Source organism: Phyllostomus hastatus, unplaced genomic scaffold (genome assembly GCF_019186645.2).
Source record: "Phyllostomus hastatus isolate PE091 unplaced genomic scaffold, TTU_PhHast_1.1 phas_contig_2, whole genome shotgun sequence".
NCBI classification, from domain to species: Eukaryota; Metazoa; Chordata; class Mammalia; order Chiroptera; family Phyllostomidae; genus Phyllostomus; species Phyllostomus hastatus.
In genome coordinates, this window is record NW_025333718.1 from 3,174,897 (window position 1) to 3,196,151 (window position 21,255).

General features: G+C 40.7%; 1 protein-coding gene across 1 annotated transcript in view; it reads right to left on the reverse strand.

Annotated features, from left to right (window-relative positions):
* Positions 1-12,329: 12,329 nt before the first annotated feature.
* Positions 12,330-21,255, reverse strand: part of LOC123816316 (transcriptional activator GLI3-like) — a 36,325-nt gene continuing 27,399 nt past the window's right edge. Inside the window, 6 exon segments of the mRNA XM_045835213.1 lie at positions 12,330-12,565; positions 12,568-12,627; positions 12,630-13,030; positions 13,032-13,081; positions 13,083-13,805; positions 13,807-14,226. Coding sequence (XP_045691169.1) covers positions 12,330-12,565; positions 12,568-12,627; positions 12,630-13,030; positions 13,032-13,081; positions 13,083-13,805; positions 13,807-14,226 — 1,890 coding nt within the window.

A 21,255-nucleotide genomic window follows, 5' to 3' on the forward strand; every position in this document is an offset into this window, starting at 1 on the left:
CCAAGGACAAGAAGAAGCCCTGGAAGCCAGAGTCGGTTTTCTGGAAGAAGATCTGCAAGCAACAGAACAGCAATGCAGATTCCCATCTCCTGCTGCAGTGGACTAGTCAAGTAAGAGGAAGATGAAGTCCATGGAGAACCACACTCCCAGAAGGCCCACCCTGTAGTGATACAAAAAACGAAATCCCAGTGGCCCATGGTGCCTTGGGAGGGACCCTGTGTGTCCTGTACCGATGATAGAACATACCACTTATAGACCTTACACACAAGTGGAGCTGGTTGATCTCACAAATCAGTTTTGCCAGCGACCTGGGAAGCCCTTAGCTATGTGGCTTTTGCACCTTTGGGACCTAGGTGTGGATGGTATCATGTGTTCCGACTCTGAGATGGAAAAGTTAGCATCCATTATAATACACCCACCCTGCACCAGCGGCTGCAGAATAGTCTGAAGCAAGGTGGGGGGCAGGGCTCACATTCCTTGATGGAATGGGTAATGGTGTATCTGTCTGGGCAAATGTATGGTAAGCAAGTAGCAATCCTTTACAGATTTAGTGCAAATCTTGCAGAAATTGGGCATGTGCCAGGCCATGTTCATTCCCAATACACAGGGCACTAATGATGAATGCTTTACAGCTGGAGTGAGGGATCTTGTACTCCAGCATGCTTGCGCACCCGCCCCCTCCCCAGCTTTGGCTCGTTGATTGTGATTCTCATGCCATTTGTTGACCATTACATAAATGACATCCCAACAATGGTGGCTAGTCTGGGAGAGGTGGAGTCTCGCTGCCAACAGAAATCTGTTTGCATTGTCTCTCAGAGTCCCTCTGTTCCCCTGCCAAACAGAGACCCTGTTTGGGTGACTAGAACACACATGTTGCCAGATCTTTTAGGGGCTGAAGTCGATTGCACTAAGATTGACAGGAAGCCGAACACATACCTGTTAGAGCTCTAGAAAGAGCTATAAGCTGACCAACACTTCCTGTGGCCCTAGAAGAAGAAGATAGTGATGAGAAAAGCAAGGGGTATGCACCAAGGGCCCTGAAAAGTTCGTTTGGTCTGGCTGGAAGATCATCTGGCTGTGTCAAACTCCCAGGATGAGGGAGAAGATATCCTTTGGGCCTTTGGCTAGGGACAAGATTGAAGGACCTGTCTTCAGGGGGCAGGCAGGGACTGAGGCTGCATGTTGAACTGGCTATTCACTGCTCCCCTGCAAATGTCCAGCAAGTGTTAGCTTTTATGGATACAGGAGCTGAATGCACTTTTTTTACATGGAAACCCTAAGAAGTTTCTAGGGCCTGAGGTCTCTATTAATGGTTGTAAGGGACAAAATGTAACGGTGAAGGCTGTGCAGCTCTCTCTGGGTATCAGGCATTTGCCCCACTGTGAATATACTATCTATGTCTCCCCCATTCCTGATTATATCCTGGGTATTGACATACTGCAGTGTTTGTGGCTACACATGACTGCAGGAGAGTTTTGCCTGTGGGTGTGAGGGGTAAAAGCCATTTTGTGGGGACATGCTAATTATCCTCCTATACAATTGCCACCCCTGCAATAGGTAACAGCAGTCGGTGAAACAATATTGGCTGCCTGGAGGACATGAGGAAATCACAGCAACAATAGATGAATTGAAGAAGGTGGGCATAATCAGGGCCACACACAGTCCTTTTAACTCCATGATAGTTAGGACCACATATCCCATTGCAGTGTGGGTCCAGGACTGGGTGGCCAAGCCTTGTAGTGGGACAGCTCAGGTGCCCACATTAACTAAATAGTGGGCTTATCTGCAACAAAGGTATACTCTGTCCACTTGCCCCTATGGGAGGAGCCACAGGAAGTGTTCAGTCCAATTATTTATGTAGATGAGAAATCTACTGCTCCTGTCCCTATAAAAAAGGTGGAAGCTAGCCCCTTCCACGATGGGCCAGCATCTATTCCCTCGAATGCATGCTACACTGATGGGTCCAGCAGGGGCCAGTCTGCTGCGTGGACCTCCATAGCAATTCAATCAGAGACAGACATGATCTAGTTTGACACTGGTGTGCGGCAGAGCAGCCAGTTGGTGGAACTCCAAGTCATATGGTTAGAAGAGGCCAATGAGTCACTGTCCCTGACTATTTGAACATATAGTTGGGCAGTGTACCGGGGACTAACATTATGGATTCTACATGGCATAAAAATAAATGGATGGTCATGCATAGACCATTGTAAGGACAAGCTTTGTGTCAAGACTTTTGGAAGTTAGGCCACCCTAAACAAGTCACTGTATATCATGTTACTGTACATGAACTTCTTGCTTCCCTTGGGAATGATGAGGCTGATATTCTAGCCAAGGTGTGGTGGCTAGAAACAGTACCTGCCAGTCCCTCAGGAAGGGAAGTAGCCCAGTGGCTACATCATTACCTCTTATGTTTTGGTCAAAAGACCATGTAGTCTACCATCAAAACTTGGGTGTTACCTGTTACATTGGAAGAGGCAGAAGAATCTTGTAAGACCTGTGTTGTCTACTTGTGAGAGCATTCCCAAAGGCCTGTGGGGACTACTGGACAGGTGGTGCAGGGATGGATACAGATGACCCAGTGGCAGATAGATGTAATTGGACCCCTATCTAGTTCAGAGGGATATAAGTATGCTATTATAGGTGTGGACATGGCCACAGGACTTTTAGCTGCTTATCCTGCATAGCACCTAGATCAAAAAGCAGTGATTGCTGCATTGGAGCAGTTATGTGCTGCTTAAGGGTGATCCTTAACCATTGAAAGTGTTCAGGGGACACATTTTATGGGGGCTGTGGTATAACAATGGGCTCAAGACTTGCAAATTGACTGGATATTTCATGTAGCCTATCATCCCTAAGCTGCCCTAATGATCAAATGGTTTACCAGTACAATAGTCTATTAAAGCAGGACCTGCCGGCTGCAGCTGCCATCCCTACACTGAGGGATTGGATGAAACCCTTATGGACTATCCTCTGGACTCTAAATAAGAGGAGTCAGAGTGGGGGCCCAGCTCCAGTGGAAACATTGCTCCACTGAACTGCTACTCCTATTCAGCAGCAGGTACAGACTAAGGATGTCTTGATGAAACCAGGCATGGGAAAACAGGGGAATATTCTTCTGCCTGCTCCAGAGGACCTAGATTGAGGGCAAACAGCTACTTGGACATGGCCTTGGGAAATCAAAGCCCCTACATGCACTGGGTGGCTCTTGTTGCCCCTTGGGGGCAAGGGGTGGAAAGAGATTTACAAATAGTGCCCTAGGTGATTGGGACATGGCCTTCAGTCTTAAAGGTGACATATTCAGGGTCAGCAGACCACAAAATGCTTCTTCGTGGCACCTTTGTGATCTCCCTATGGGCCATTATAAGTTTTCCTGTTATTACAAGTAGATGCTAAGCTCCCAGTGGCACGAAAGGCTTGGTATTCATGCCCAGGAAGACTCCCTCTGCCAGCCACTGTCTTATCAGCTGACCAGAAGCTGGCTTGTATATTGCCTGAGGGTCATGACTTTCCTTTCCTGGTGCCCATAACTGCTCTGTCCTTTTGCCCTTAGAGTGCAAAGTAACACCTTAGTGGACTGGGTACATACCTATGCCTCAGTGCCTAACCAGTCAGCATGGTGGGTCTGCACTGAACTTCCTCTGAACATGTCGGACAGCCTCCCATGATGCAGCTCTCTTGCTTCTGTCTCAAATTGGACTTGACTTCAGAACCAGTAGAACAGCGAACATCCCTTGTGGAATGCTACCTGGACTGGCATCTATGCTGGGGCAAAGCAGTGATATGACCAGCCCAAGCCATTAAGTGGCTACTTAGTATGGGTTGACTCAGGGTGGCTCACAGCTAAGGCTGTGGAGCTGGCTGGACTAGCTCACCTTTGCATTGAAAACTCCAAAGGGCAAGCCCATGTGGGCTGGACTCTTACAGGTCTGTGTCAGGCTCAGACTTTAGAGCATTTCTAGGAGGCACAGGATGATGCATGGGCTGCAGTTCCTACTGTAGCCCTCTGGGTGTGTGGCTCACATGGGTGGCCTCACCTGCCTGAAAATTGGACTGGCCGCTGTACTTGGGGATGACCCTATTTGCCTCCTTGACTTCAGAAAACTCTTATAAAAGCCCTGGCTGGCATAGCTCAGTGGATTGAGCTTGGGCTGCGAACCCAAGTGTCACAGGTTTGATTCCCAGTCAGGGTACATGCCTGGATTGCAGGCCATGACCCCCAGCAACCACACATTGATGTTTCTCATTCTCTAACTCCCTCCCTTCCCTCTGTAAAAATAAATAAATAAAATCTAAAAAAAAAAAAAAGAAAACTCTTATAAGCCAACCAACAAATTGGGAAGCCTTTGAAGCATGACACTGGGTAAAGTGTACTCCCTGGTTGTACTATCCATTAGCTGTTTTTTCTCTTCAAACTGCTTCCATAGTCACTGAAATTGAGATAACTGCTTTGGCTTTGCATACCGCTCATGCATGGAATACAACATATGATTCCTCAAACCTGTTAAATGAGAAAGTGTGTCAATTAAGAAAAGTAGCTTTGCAAAATTGTATGGTTTTAAATATGCTTACTGCATCCCAAGGTGGGTTATGTGCCCTAGTAGGGGCAGAATGTTGTGTATATGATCCTGATGTGTACTACAATGTTAGTCAAGCTTTATGAGCATTAGCCTTTGTGGCCCGTGCCATTGAATGTTTGATAGGAGATCCTTTGTAGGAATGGTGGGCACCCCTAACCACAGAATAGCAGTGGGTTCTTGCTGTCCTGGGAAGCAACACATTTGTTTTGCTTGCTTGTTGCTGTAGCCTATACTGCTGTTGTGGGTTAGGGCGACAGGGCTTTGCCCTTCTTGCTAAGGGAACCTTGAAGAAGACATCCTCACATAGATTGTGTATTGAGGAACCCAGAAGGGGTGGATTGTAGGGTAAGTGGAGGCATTCTGGCTTCCTCACCCAGGTGTTTTGTAACTAAGGGATGAAGTGTTCCCATAAGCTTGAATGGTCCTGATAAGTAGTGTTCACATAGCCTTGAGACTGGGTCCAATAAACTGTTCCCATAACATGAAGTGGGCTCACATACACAGAATTATGCTATGTTATATAATTTTCAGACTTTTTGTGGGCTTTGTTCACCTCTAGTACTTAAAGAAGTAGGGACTTCTCACTAGAGGCACAAAGCTTGCAGTATGCTTGGCTTGTCCACCCATGAATAAAGGCATGTCAAGCATCCCATGGCTCTGCACATTTTCTTCTGTGTCCCCAAAGCTAGAGTGGACCTGCCAGGCCTTGACAGGCTGCGACGTATTTGGGAACCTCCGACCCCAGCACAACAGCAGCCATCTGTAGATTGTTCTATAGGTCATGCTGAGTGGCCTTAGACAGGGCTCAGGTGGTTGCTGACCTTGGAATGCACCTTCCAGGAGGCTCCAGAGTCATTGAATGTTTGATAGGACATTCATCCTGGTGGACAGCTTCAGACCATGCCCTCAGCATCACTCATCTGCCTCCATGAGAGGACTTATGGGGCACCACAGCCCCACTGAAGTGAATCCTGCTCTGTGGAGTGGTCCTCTACAGCAGCTCTTCTGTAGCCAAGGCACCTATACTGCAGATGAATACATGCACTTGTGAAGCAGAGGAGCTGTATGATAGACATACTTGTACTCTTAGGGAAGTGCCTTTGAGAGGAACTCCCCTACCCTGCACTGAAAGCCTACTGTTAGAGATGCAGAAACCTTTGGGTAAATAGAGAACAGAGGGCAAAATAATCATATGGGCTGAAAACATACAAACTACAGACACCTTAATAGTTTACACCCTCCTATGTCTACCCCAAACACTAAGCTTTGTATGATATATTTCATGATTCTTTTCTGAAGGAATTGGGTTGGCACTCTGGAAGAAATTCTGATATTGGTGGGGGAGTAGTGCTCATATTTAGAGGTTTCACCTTGTAGCAGCCACCTGCTCCTGAAGCATAAAATTAAGCCTGAAAGTGGGAAGCCTTCCCACATACAAAGAGCTCTTAGGTAGTCTTTCTATTATCATGATCTAAATATGAGCTGAATTTGTGAAAGAGTCATTAATGCTAAAATTATACCAAAACCTAGAATAAGATCCTATAAACACAGAAGTAACCAAGTAACAAAGAAAACCTTTAAACACTTATTTAGTATCTTTATAAACATTTAAGGAAATTGTACTGATAAAATGAGAAATAAGAACTGAATGCTGTGAAAGAAGAACAGAGTGTGTATTAATTAGAAGGCTGGAAAGATAAGGATAAGGGAATCTCTTTGACTCTAGAACAAAAAGACACAAAAATGAAAAAGCTTTGAAAGTCAAGAAGATCAATCCAAAAGATTTCCAACAAAGAAGAGCTCCATAAAGAATAAATAAAGAATATGTAGGGATAATATTTATCAAATATGTTAAATAAAATCTTTCCTAGAGGTGAAAAGAGATATACATTTAAGACTACAGGCACATGTAACAGGTAGTCAAAACACAGCTCTGGGATCTCCTATATTGTTCCTGACTTCTAAGTGAAATTGAAAATATCTAAGTGTATACATTATCTGCATCACTTCAAAGTGAACCAGAATGAAGAGATAAGGAGAGAGATATTAGCCAAAATTAAAATTCCAGAAAATTAGGAAGTTATCAAAAACAAAACAAAACAAAACATCTCATAAGGATGGTGGCATGCCAAAGTAACACAGGAGTTAACTGAAAGAGTTGGCAATGGCCAAAGTTGAAATAATTGAACAAGAAAATAAACAAGTATTGTATTATAACTCAAAATATAAAAGAAATATCCATGTGTCCACGTTAATGTTAATGGATGGGAGAGAAGAGACAAATATCCCATGCAGAGTATTTCAAATAATTTATACAGAAACTTCTTCAAGGAGTAAGAGCCTAACTCCACATCCTTAAGTGTGGGCTACACATAGGGACTTCCTTTCAAAGATTATAGTTTTAGTATGAAAAGGGAAAGTTTTAGTGTGAAAAAGAGAAGCTTTATAGTGGAGAAATCTGACAAACACTACTTTGGTTAATAGCACAGTTAACATCAATGGTGATCAAGCAGGTTGACAGCACATATTCTTGACATGATATGAAGAGAAGAGTAGTTTCTTTTACCATCTCCCCTCAAAACTCATAATGCCAGTTCCAAGCATTGGGAAAAAAATCACTTCTTGGCTTTTTTGGCTAACATTAAATGCAATATCTGCTTTTATTCTTATCCGTTTAATATCTGCTACATCCACTATCGGAGGATAAAAACAAACAAACAAAAATTAGATAAACTCCAACTGAGGGACATTCTACAAAATACTTGATGAGCACTCTACAAAAACTGTCAGGTCATCAAAAACAAGGAAAAGTCTGAGAAACTGTCGCAGTCAGAAGGAGCCTAAGGGAGACATGGAGTAAATATAATGTAGTTTTCTGGATGGGGTTATAGAAAAGAAAAAGGATATTAAGTAAAAACTAAGGAAATTTAAATAAAGTTTGGATTTTAGTTAATAAAGTGTTGATGTTGGACCATTAATTGTGATAAATGTACCATGATAATGTATGATGTTAGCAATAGGGAAACTGGGTGCGGGAATGTGGGAAATCTCTGGGCTATCTTCATAGCTTATGTAAATCTGAAACTATTTTAAAATAAAAAAAGTTCATCAAGAAAATTCATACCCCATATTCTACCCTGAGGAGCTGCCTTCTCTGAAGTGGGGGAGGAACCACATAGTCTGGTGAGACAGGTCTTGTGAGCTCAACTCAACTTGGGCAGACATTGTTCCATATTCTGATTCCTGCACAGGGATCAGCAGGAAATTTAAGGGCATTAGGATTAGGTGCATTTTTTTTATTTATTACTGTTGCTAGATTCTGAAGGCTTTCCTGAAATCCCTCGATACCTAATTATTTATTCCTAACCTGGTATCAGCCAGCCTTTTACTTCCTGGAACTGTAATCACTGAGTTCCTGGCCTCCACTTTGGTCTCTTTTCTGTCTCTCACAATTTGATTTATTTCTAAAGAAAAATCGAAACCTGTTAGACCATAGAGTAATTTTTTTTGAGTTAATGTATATAATGGAACAGATCCAGAAAAAAATGGAGGTTTCACTGTTAATCTTAACCTCATGGGCAAACTGATCCCTGCAGACCAGGATTCAAGGTGGCTCTTGGCCCCTTCTTGGCCAACAGGGCAATCCTGATAGCAGATCTGCTTTAGTTTTCATGTGGTATGTATACACACAAAACCATAAATGTGGGCATGTGTGGGAGTGTGTGCATGTGTGTGTACATGTGAGGTTTTAGGCCAAAACCTAATTTGATCTTATTCTTTCTTCTTTTACCATACGATATTTTCTCTGAAGGGAAAATTTGACCAGGTTAGAGGAGCAACTATTGGCTAAAAGGACACACTCCTGGTTTTTTAACATATTAAACTATTTTTGAAAAATTTTGGAGTAAATGTAAGATAAAATATTTTTCTAGGTTCTTGTAACTGGGCCAATAGCGCCTCTAAAACTCTTTTTAGAAGAAAAGAAAACCTATGTCTGATCCATTAATTAATGCAGCAGAATGTAAAATAGAATTAATTTTAACTTTTAAACCTTAGTCTATATTTACCTTTAGAAAAAAAGGTCAGATTTTTCTTTACAAAAATGAAATTGAGAATATTATGCATTTGAATGAATTGTTGACCAAGTTAAGTGACCCTCATTTGGGTGATTTGGTAAAATTTGTAGAAGCAATGTCCAAGAAAGCAGTCTAAATTTAGAACTGTGCTTTGGGTAAGACATTGTATGCTCTCAAGAAAATATATTTACTCTAGAGCTTGTGAAAATTATCCCCTGGTGATTCCAACAATACTAATAAAAATGAGGACTTTTTGAAAACATACTATTGGTACAGAAGCATAGAATTTTTGCCTCTTCTGACTGGTCATATATTTGAAAATATCCATGCTGGCAATATGTTATTTTTTTTTCCTTTTCAAAAATCATTTTAGACTTTTTAGGCAGAAAAAAAAGAACTCAATTAGCTACTTCCTGAAACAATCTACCAAATCTAAAGATGGATTTTATTTATTTATTTTTTTAGTACAAAGAGGTTTTTATTGACATTATAAGAAACATTGTTCTTGGTCTTTGTTACAAAAGGACTAAGTGGTTCTGAAAGAAAAAGTCTAGTCCATCTGTGATAACTCGACCCTGGGCTGGAGGTGGGCATGGGGCATCACTCCAGCTGCAGGAAGATGCAAGGAGGGCCTGGGGCCAGACACTATGCCTACAATACCTAAATGTATTTACATGTGTTTTTTTAAAAAAGGATTACCCATTTTATTTTTTAAAAATCTAAAAAAGTGAAAAAATGAACTTGTATTTTATCTTACATGTTTGCAGGATACATAACAGTAACTTGTCAGAAGAGAACATCCACCTATCAGTTAAAAACAACATGGGAGACGAGGTTACAAGATAGCTCAGACTCTGCTACACTCATTTGCTCTCACCTGGCTGGGAAGCACACAGCGGTGAGCTCCAGATGGGTAACACCAAATGGTCCCTTGCATTGACACAATTAACATAAAATAAGGTACATACATCATAAGCATCAAAACTGTGGCTCAAGAGGATAAGCCAATGTATGAGGAGTAGGGCCAGTCTAATTAGTTCTTTAGAAAATAAAACAAAATGGTTTGACATATAAAAACATTAAACAGAGATGTAAAACAAGAATACAATGTATGAGCCTACATTATAAAGTAGGATGTGACACCAGTGAGTCAGTGAAGAGAAGGTTGGAAGAGGCTTGGGGAGGGGGAGAGTGCATCATGCCATAGGAAATGCCAAGCCTACAGAGATCCATGTCCAAACAAGACACTTTCAGATGGCCCCAAAAGACCTTTCTACCACTGACTGTCACAACAGATCCATCCTCCTGAGATTTCCAGATTGACAGAAGCCACATATTGAGTTGAAATATGAGTGTCTCCTGCAAGTCTAAAGGCAGTAGCAGGGAAAACCAGCTTGAAAAGAAAAAGTAAAGAAACAGGGCAACCCAGAAAATCATCTGAAACCAAAGGAAAAAGCAGAGGCACAAGATGACAACAGTGCTTATTCCAATAGCTGTCCATCCTTCCATGTGGGGCAAAGATGATATAAGAAGTTAGGGGAATTGAGAAATGCAGGTCAAATCCAGGAATAATCAGGAGAAAAGAACTCAGAGAAGGACAGGGATTGGGCCAAACCACAAGAACATGAAAGGTGAGACTAGTCCCTATGGATTTTGAAGTTCTTGGAAAAAAAAGATTTAGGGAACAGAACACTGATTTTGTGACTTGATCACGACCTCTTTGAGTAATCCATAAAAAGCCTTGCTTTTCCCACTGAAAAGTGGTAGAGACTTGATTCTATTGAGCTCAGATCAGTAGTTGCTTTTTGCTTCTGGGGTCTGTTCCAAAGCAGATGCATCCATTGATTTAAAACAAGGTGCTGCATGTGGGAGGATGGCAGGATGTGAAGGAGAAATCTCAGCAGCCCTCTACTAATTTCAGGAACATCCATTCAGTTGAAGACAAACCGAATTGTCTTAGCCACAAAGTCCCAAAGGAAGTTTACCACCACGCTGAGATACTTGGTCTGAGAGAACATAGACATCAGAAAAATGGGCTGGTCCTAATGTTCTATTATCTAATAATATTTTATTATACTTGATTGTCTTTCCAATGCTAAGTTAAATGGAAGTAATAAGTGGAAAAAGCCACACAACTGAACCATGAGTCACTTTGGATAAATCCAGTTCCAAGATCAATGGGAAGAGTACAGTAAGTAGTCTCAGGTATTACTATTTTAATAGTTTGTATATTAAAGAGTAAAATGGTAGGTAATCCATGTACTCTGTGCACACATAGTATGTTTTTATGTGTACTTACAGCACATGGGAAGTAGCTGCACTATTAAAATATTTAACTGTGTTACTCTAAAACAAATAACAGATTAAACCCACATTAAGGACTAACTGCAGAGAACATTTAACTTCTTAAGTGGATGCAGAACTCAATAGATAGGGTATAAAGGGGCATCCATACAGCTAACTTCTTAAGTGGATGCAGAACTCAATAGATAGGGTATAAAGGGGCATCCATACAGCTACTAACATCTTACCTGGTCTCTGAAATATCAAAAATGGTTGAAGCAATTTATTCTAATTATCATTGTATGTGAGTTCTTTCTGTTACAACTAAATTTTATAAATTCCTGAAAATAGCATGTTTAGAATAGTAGTCCTTCACTATAGTGGGGTTAACATATGTTAATGACAGACAGCTGTGGGGTTGTTTAAATACTTATGTACTTAGAGTTACATATAACCAATTCTCAGTTATCTATGATAATGATAGACATGGAACTAATCAACAATACAGCAAACCCATAAATATACCTCAAACTAATTCTACCCAACAGCTTCTATCTATAATCTACCTAATTTACCAGATCAGATGAAAGAAGCAACCTGTTTGAGTGTTATCAAGTGGCTTCCTCTCTCTCCCTGCAATGCTGAATGGCATTTATCTCTCATGAACAGAGGGAGAGGAGGCAAAGTAGATAACTGAGAACTGACCATAGAGATGTAGACTCCCCCATCCCAATGTACACTATGGACAGGAAGAATTTTAAACCCAAACTGTGAGCAAACAATTTAATTTCAAGAGCCCCAAATTTCTACTTGTGGTAAATGTCAAAAGTACGCCCTGAACTGAGTTAAGGATGGGAGCACATCAAAAATCTAGGATCCAGGCTACAGTTCACCCACAAAAGGTTCTTATAGTCACTAACCATTCTTGTGCCCAATGTGGGAATTAGAAAAATAAAAAACAAAGCAAACATTGAGCATATGTAAAGGAAAATTTTAAAAGGTAGACATTTACTCTCTTGGTTAAAGGCATACCAACACCTATTTCCTTTGAGTAACAGAGAAACATGTCAAATCCTTTCATCTGACCTGCCTTCAAAAAGAAAGAAGAACATGCACATCACACATTTACAATGGTTTACTAATAAAGGGGACAGACTAACAGTTTTTTAAAAAAGAGGGTGGTTTGAGTGTAACAATACTGACCCAAACTGAAATGGAAGACAGCTTCTCCCTAGAATACTTTAGGGTTTTTCAGAGTCCTTTTCCATGAAAGGAATATACTTGAAACACATCCCAGTTAGTTGAAATGAGATTGCTAAAAATACATACAGAACTAAAAAAAAACACAAACCAGCCCAAATGACTAAATTTAATCTTCTCAACTCCTAAACGTTCATGTTTGTTGGCAGTCCTTTTTTCCTAGTGCCTGCTGTATAACTGTAAGGAATTTGCTTTCTTCTGCAAGGAAGGTCAACAGAGAACTCATGTCCCCATTGGCCATGTTGGTGGTGCTCACAGACAGTGCTGGCAATGGGAGGGATGTTCGTGGCATCATGAGGTGGAAGGAGCTATGGGAAAGATTCTGAAGAATACTTGGGCTCAGGGCCCCTGACATTAGGCTGGTGCCACATCATTTACGATGGTGTCAAAATCAATCTGCACCCCTTCCAGGTCATGGCTGTTGAAACTATGCTTGTCACCTGGCTAGCACTTGGGGAAAGTAATTCAGAGTTGTCGGTGATGGCCCCGTGTAGCAGGCAGTTGGCTTCTGAAATAGAGAATGAACAAGTTTTTATGTCTTGCTGACTGCAGCCAATGGTTTGGTCATAGAACTGACCAGAGTAACTCCACACATTAGAACAGAGTTGATGGGGCTGCACTTGCACCTCCATCTTGATGCCATTGACCATGCAGGTCTGACTTGTGTCACTTTGCTGCAGGGTGAGGTTGCCCATTGGCATAGCCTGGTGCCTGCTGTTTCTGTAACCAGCACAGGGCAGGTAGCTCCTGACAGCTGCCAAACTTGACAGCTGGCTCCCAAAGCTGGGGGGCCCTGGCAGGCTGCTCTCTGGACCTTGATATGTATTGATATGAGGTAGTGCTAACATGCCCTGGCATCTGCTGCCCTAGGCAGCCTGCCCCCCGGGTAGTGCATGCTGTCGATGAATAGCTGATGAGTCAAGTTCCCCTGTCCCACTGGATATTGGATTGGCATGCCATTCATTGTGCTGACAGCTGATTCATTGGGCACCACCAACAGGCCAAAGTCTGGCTGGCTCCCATTCCCTTGCATGGTGGTGCTTCTCAGCTTTGCCACTTGAATCCCAGCAGCACAGGCATTGTTGAGTGAGCCGGGGACCCTGGGCTGCCTGTTGAGGCAGTTCCCATACTGCTGGACTTTATAGGGTTGTTCATGGAAGGCATTTCTCTTGGTGCCAGTCCCACCATTGTGGCCCACCAGGTGCTCTGGCCCACCGTAAGTGCTTCACTGCTCCCCAATGGACTGATAGACCCCCGCTGGGCCAGTCCCTTTCCCCAAGGGATTCTGTCGGTGGGAACCCATGTTGTTGTACAACCCAAAGGCTCCAGCTGGCTGAGCTGTGGATCGCTGGCCACATTTCAGCCTAGAGGAGGACAGGTAGGCACTGCTGGAGCTGACCTTGTTTCACTAAATGGGCACATCAGCTTTGTTGGCTTCAGGGCAGGGCTGCTCCAGCCCACCATACTGCTGGTTAGCATGGTGGTCTGGCAATCCAGGTTGGTCAAAGTCACCATGCCCACTCTCCAAGTTGGGCTTGTGGAGCATTTTGCTGTCATCAGAGAGAGCACTCTGAAAGTGCTGTTCATACTCAGCTTGGTTCTGAGAATTTTAAGTACCGCACCATGTCATCAGGTAAGAAATCCTCATTGATCAGGTTGGTGAGGTTCATATCAGCTTCCATGGTCTGGGACTCCAGGGTGACATTATCAGTAATGCACGGAGGACAAGAAAGCAAGTGGAAGTGGTGGGACTGGCCACCCTCAGGCCATGTGTAATTCTGAAGCACTAAGTTACGCTTTTCCAGGGATGGAGGTAAAATGGGGAGGTTGAAGCTATTTAGGCCGTTGAAACGCTGTACCCCGGGCAGTGAGATGCTCTCTGAGACCATCCTCACTGGGTTGCCTGCTCTTTTCACACCATGGCCCAGTGAGTCCTGGGGCAGGAGAGGGCTCGGGCTGTAACTGTGGGCTCTGTCATTGCTACATCTCCATGGTGGGTGGACAGGGACAGGATCTCCATGAACTTTCTGCTGTCCCCAAGCAGGGCCATAAGGATGGGTTTGAGAAGTGAGAAAAATATTTGGAATTTGAATGTATTATGTTGTACAAAATATTTGGGGGTGCCTTTAAAAAGTGCTATTTTTGAATGCTTTTCAGTATTCAAAGGCAAATCATGCCTGATGTTTATTATAACTTCCATTAAAGCATTTTAACAGGAATATGATCACTCAAATTTCAAGGAAAATCATGTTTGAATCTCCTAGCTCATTTTTATTTCTTTTGATTTTCAGCATTGAGAAAAGTCAAAAGCATGGATGAATCTCACAAATATAACATTGATCTAAATGAGCCAAACACAGGATATATCACATGATTCTATTTGTATAAAGCTTAGAACAAGGCAGAACTAGTAATCTGTGGAGTCAGGGTATAGTTGCCATTGTGGGCTAGTGACTGGGAGGAACACAAAGGTGCCTTGTGGTTTTTATAATATTCTGTTTCTTGATCTAGGTGTTGGTTACATGGGTGTGCTATTTTGTGGAAAATTAATTAAGCTGATTACATATACTATGGGTGCTTCTCTCTATCTGAGTACAACACGCTTCAACAAAGAGTTTATTTAAGGCCCTGGACAGATAACTCGGTTAGAGTGTCATCCCCATAAGCCAAGGCTATGATTTCAATCCCTGGTCAGGGCACATACAAGAAGCAATTAATAAATGCATAAATGAGTGGAACAACAAATTGCTGTTTCTCTTTCTGTCTCTCCTACTCTTTTGAAAAAAATCAGTAAAATAAGTTTACTTAAGACAATCAGTCTGATGTTCTTTGCCTCAAGACAGGTTACTTTTAGCCTATGATTTCTGGTAGAGCCAATCTTCATTTAATTAAAAAAACTCCTGAAATTATAATTATAAACCCACTGAAAGTTTTTCCTGAATTTTAAAATTGGTCTTTCAGAAATGACTAGAGTTTTTGCTAGGCAGTGATCTGAGGAAGCCACTTGCTCCAAATTCCAGCAGGTCTAAGCATCTCATTGCATTTTTCCCCCTAATGCTGAGGGTCAAAGCATTATAGATGTACTGAAGTCAAGGGTATTTTGCATAAAATTCAGAGAACTGAATCTTGATTGTCTAGAAATGCTACTGTAGTATAGGTATTATTCATTCATATTTCAACAAAAATAAAAAAATGAATCAAATATATACAGCAAGTGGAGGTCAAAATCATTGAGTGTGATTTTACTATGCTAATTTCTTAGCCCCTATCCAATTCCAGGCATTAACATCACCTCAGAAAGAAGATGCTGTCATCTAGGGGGCAATATACTTTATCATTAATTGAGTCCAATCTTCCTTAAAACAAATAGGCAGAGCTGTGCAGAGAATGGAAGTTTTGATTTGGCTTGCTAGTGAATAAAACTGGTATTAGCACAAATGGCTATGTAGAACTAAAAATAGTTTGGCTTCTCTGTCATTTCAATTTTTTAAAAGAAAGTCATTGAAAATTGTTCTTGAAATACAGCATTTTGTATTATTACAGAGTGTATATATTTTAACAGATTTGAAAATATTTAGTATATATCCTGGAAGCTCTTATCACAGTAGACCACTGCACATTAAAAAATCTGTCTGTCATTTAGTGGTTGTTATAACAACAGCCTAGTTCCAACTGGAGAGAACTAGGATTACTTGTGCTGGCTCATAAGGAACTATAAGCTTGCTTTCCTCCATGTGCAGCTACAAACTGCCATTTTGTGTGTGTGTGTGTGTGTGTGTGTGTGTGTGTGCGTGTGTGTGTAGGGATGGGTGGATAACATCATACCAGAAAATAAGTTTCTGGTGGCCATGAATGAAGGACACATCTATTTTGCTGTTTCTTGTTTATTTACTTATAAGTGATGTAATGATGCCTTCCCAGGTAGACATCTTATAATTACTTCTGATGCTTTGGTTTTTCATCAGAAAGCAATTTTGTTTAAAGGGCAATTTTGCATAATTTAAACAAAACATTTAAATTTTCTCTTTGTTTGCTGCTAGAAATCTTGTTACCATCTGGTGTCATGGCCATTTATGTCTGTAGGGGGTGTGTGATGCTATTAATGGAAGTGCCTGCTAATGCTCTCCAGTTAGGAGGGTGGATGGTGGTCAGGAAGAGGTTCTCCATGATCATCTGATCCCGGCCTGCTATTGTCACATGTTTCAACATGTGGATTTAATTCTGAGTGGGAACACTAGAAATATGGCTATCCAGCATCCTATATAAGAGAGCAGGGTCATGCACTTGAATTAACTCAGAGGGTATTGCAAGTTTCTCCTTTAGATCTACATAACTTTCTGCCTTTAAGTGTATTAATTTTGAAATATTCATAAAAAGCAAAACACTAAAAGTGTGTTTTTTTGTATGATGAATCTGTGGGTTGTGATATTTTTCTTTTTTCTTTTTCAATTTTCTACAACCATAGTATTTTCATTTAATAACTTTATAATTATATCTAATTAGTTAAATTACCCTATTTTTTGGGTCTTCATCTTGAATTGATTTCAAATGCACAGAAATTTGACAAGTAGAACAAAGAATTCCTGAATTTGTTCATCAAATGTCATCAAATGTTAATACTTTATATAACTACAGAATAATTATAGAAAGCTAACTTTTTAAAATTAGAATTCAGCAGTAAGGAAGAGGTTTTCCTCTTTATCTATCTATCTATCATCTATTTATAATCTATCTATATATCATCTATTTATTATCTATCTATGACGCATCTTTATATCAAAATGAATTCATGAATGTTTTTCAGTCTATGAAATACAATCCACTTCTATAATTATTTTATTGCTCAATTTGCCCAGATGTGGCAGTTGGGAGCCCTTTCAAGATGCCTCCTAAGTTCTTTGCCACAATAGCATCCTCTTTGATCACAGCCTTATCCCCCAGCATCTGGAGCTTATTTATAGCTTGTCAGGGAAGGCAGTGTAGAAAAGGCAGCTTTTTATCTGAGCTGTGGAAAGGGCTAGGATTAGGACTAGCAAAAACAAAATGAGAATGGACAGTGGGCAATGCACTATGTCCATATGTAATGTTTATGGGGTTAAGAACAAAAACAAAACAAAACAAAACAAAACAAAAAACCCCAATCATAAGCAAAGTAAAAATTTAAGAAAAAGATGTTTAAAGTTCATCTCCACTTTCCCCTGCCTCAGCGCTATAATTCAATCACTACTTCTGAAAATCCCTGGCTTCTTTTATTGGACACTAGTAATTGAAAAACAAAATCAGAGTGCTGAGTGAATTATAGTTTATTTTTTATCTTGAAGAAAATTTTGTTAGTTCACCATTTTCTTTTGCTGTTAATATAAGTTATGCTTTAAACTAGAATTTTATCTACAAACCATATTTCTAATACAAAGTATCCTATTTTTGAAATAAAGTTTTTCCTTTCTGATTACAAAGGTAATATATATGTACTGTGGAAAAAAATTAAATAGAGAAAGGTGGATAATGTTTGGGTAAAGTGTCAGTTAGTCCTTATCAGCTTGTATATAAACTAACTAAGCTTTGGCAGGAAGGTTCAGAGATCTATTCATTTTCCTGTCATTTGGGACAGCTTTAATTATGTCTCTTTACAACTTTGAGTTGAAAGAAGATTGAGAAGATGATTTTTTATCATCTGTATACTCTGGGAGCTGGGAATGGCTATTTAATGGGATGTGTACAGTGATACAGCTGTGAAGCAAGAAAGGAGCCTTGGACTATAGACATTCAAAAGATTTGGATCCAAGATGTAGGAGGAGTAAGTGGAAGCTATACTAACCTCCTCCTCCCAGGACCAATATGGAATTACAACTAAATCATAGAGAAATCATCTAGAATAACCAACTAAACACTAGCTGGAGAGAAGCCTTACAACCAAGGGCAGACAGAACAAACCACTTCACCACCACATGACTGGTAGGGAGTGTAGAGGAGACATGAGAGAGGGCTGGCTGGGTTGGCAGAAGCTGAAATGCTGGAGTGATATTTCAGTGGCTGGGGGTTCCCCTTGAGAAGTGTGGGGTATAAACTCCCAGCTGGGTTCCCCAGCTTATAGCTTCAGAGCCAGAAAGGAACCCAAATACCATCCAGCTATGAAAAGCAGTAGAGATTCTGTCCTCTGGAGATGCAGAGAGCCTATTAAAAGGTCAAAGCACAAAATTTCATATGCAGCTACTTACCCTGGGTGCCAGCAAAGGGAGGGCAGAGTGGATTAGAGACACTTGAGGAGTGTGTTGTTGGTGTCTCTGGGAAGAAAACTGAAGGAATAGCCACCAGGATCCATGTACTGAGTCATTTCTCACACTGCAGGGACCATTACTCTCACATGAGTACTCTGCTCTGAACGATATCAGCCTGAGGGGAAGTAATACCCCCACCTACAGGAATTACTCTGTTCCACCCTGTGGTGCTTAAACCAGGCTGCAGATCACAAGTTGAACAACATTGCTTCAATAGCTGATTAGTGTTAACAGCTAAGGCAGAAAGTACAAAGCAGTCAAAATGAGAAGACAAAGAAACAGACCTCAATTGAAAGAACAAGTGAGATTTCCAGAACTAAATGAAATAGACTGGAGGCAAGCAATTTATTAAAAAGAGAGTTTAGAGCAGGGATGTCAAACTCATTTTCACCAGGGGCCACATCAGCCTTGCAGTTGCCTTCAAAGGGCCAAAATAATTTTAGGACTGTATAAATGTAACTATTCCTTCACTGTTAAGGAGCTGAAATTACATTCGGCCCTTTGAAGGCAACCATGAGCATGATGTGGTCCCTGGCAAAAATGAGTTTGAAACCCCTGGTTTAGAGTAATGATTATAAGGGGAATGTCAGGGGAAAAGGGTAAGGGTTTACAGGAATAAGTATAAAGGACACATTGATAAAAACTAGGGGTGGGTGGAAATGGGAGGGAGGAGAGGAGATCTGGGTGGGTTGGGATGGGAGTAAAGGATAGAAAATTGTACTGCAACAAAAATTAAAATAAAATTTTTAAAAAGAAGGTTTACAGAGAAAAAAAAACAAAACCCCAAAAATAGAGTAATGACTATAAGGATACTAACATCATGAAAAATCACATAGAAACAATAAAAAAGGACCAGTATTCCAGGATATTGCAAAAATAAAGAATGCAATATCTGAAATAAATAATACACTGGAAGAAATAAACAGTAGGTTAGATGAAGCAGAGGATAGAACCAGTGTTTTGAAAGACAAGGTAGAAAAAAACCATCCAGGTAGAGTGGCAAAAGGAAAAAAGAAATTTTAAAAATGAGTACTTAAGAAACATTTTGGATAACAAGAAGCATAACAACATCTACATCATAGGAATATCAGAAGAAGAAAAGAGTGAGCAAGAGAACGAGAATGGATTTGGAGAAGTAATGATAGAAACCTTCCTTAATCTGGTGAAGGAAAAAGACACACAAGTCTGGGAAGCTCAGAGAGTCACAAAGAAGTTGGACCCAAAGAAGCCTACAGAGGGACACAGGGATCATAATTAAAATGACAGGGCTTAAAGACAAGGAGAGAATCCTAAAAACTGCAAGAGAAAGGCAGGGAGTTACCTACAAGAGAGCTCCAATTAGACTGGCATCTGATTACTCAACAGGAGCATTTCAGGCCAGAAAGGAATGGCCTGAAATATTCAAGGTGATGTTAACCAAGGACCTACAACCAAGGCTACTTTACCCAGCAAGGCTACCATTTAAAATCAAATAAGAAATAAGGATCTCCCCAGATAAGAAAAAGCTAAAGAAGTTTGTTAGCATCACACCAGTACTACAACAGATGTTAAAGGGCTTGCTTGAAGCAGAAGAAGAAGGAGGGGGAGGGGGAGGAGGAGGAAGAGAACAGTCTAACAATTAAATGGCACTACATATGTATTTATCAGTAGTTACCTAAAATGTAAATGGCTTAAATGCTCCAACCAAAAGACAGAGGGCAGCTGAATGGATAAGAAAACACCCCTATAAATGCTGCCTCTAGGAGACCCATCTCAGATCAAAAGATTACACAGACTAAAAGTAAAGGGTTGAAAAAATATGTTTCATGAAAATGGAAAAGAAAAAAAAGGTGAGTTAGCAGTACTTATATAAAAAAATAGACTTTAAAACCAAGACTGCAGTATGAGACAAAGAAGGACACTACATAATACTAAAGGGAAAAATCCAACAAGAGGGTATAACCCTAGTAAACATTTATGTACCCAACACAGGAATATCTAAATATGTAAAGCAAATCTTGATGAACATAAAGGGAGAGACCAACAGAAATATAGTCGTAGTTGGGGATTTTAATACCCCATTTATGTTGGGGACCACTCTGTGTGGTTTTGGAGAGCAAGCCCTGAAAGGGGCTAGTAAGTCTCCCTGAAAAGCTAGGTAATGTAGGTGGCAGGCATGACCTGACTCTAACACTAAGGGTTTCCATGGGAATCAGGCTTGAATTGTATATTTTATCCTTGAAGCTTGCTCTGTCTAGCATAGCCCTGTTGATATAAACCAGATATTTAAGTTCAAGGCATAAACAGTAAACTCCTTATCTTATGAAACATGTCTTAAGACCATCTGGCATCAGCATGACAGACCCTGACTATGACAACTGTCTGTGTTCCTTTAATTGGTATTTATAGATAATACCTGTTTTTGTATGACTATAGACTTTTGACATGGATTGATAAGCTATGCATGTATGCTGTATACCCCTACACATACCATTCCCAGTACAAGCCATTTGGGAGAAGGGCTCAGAGTATTCCTCACTAGGGGGAATCACCACCCCCTTTCCCACCAGAAGAACAGCATTATGTCTGGGACAACTCATTTAAGGAGATGGTGGTCTTAAACAACAAACTAAATCAGATAGATTTAATAGATATCTTTAGAACATTTCACCTCAAAGTAGAAGAATATACATACTTTTCAAGTGCATATGGAATTATTTCTAGAATAGACCACATGCTAAGACACACAAAAAAACTCTCAATAAATTTAAGAAGACAAATATCAAGCAGCTTCTCTGACCA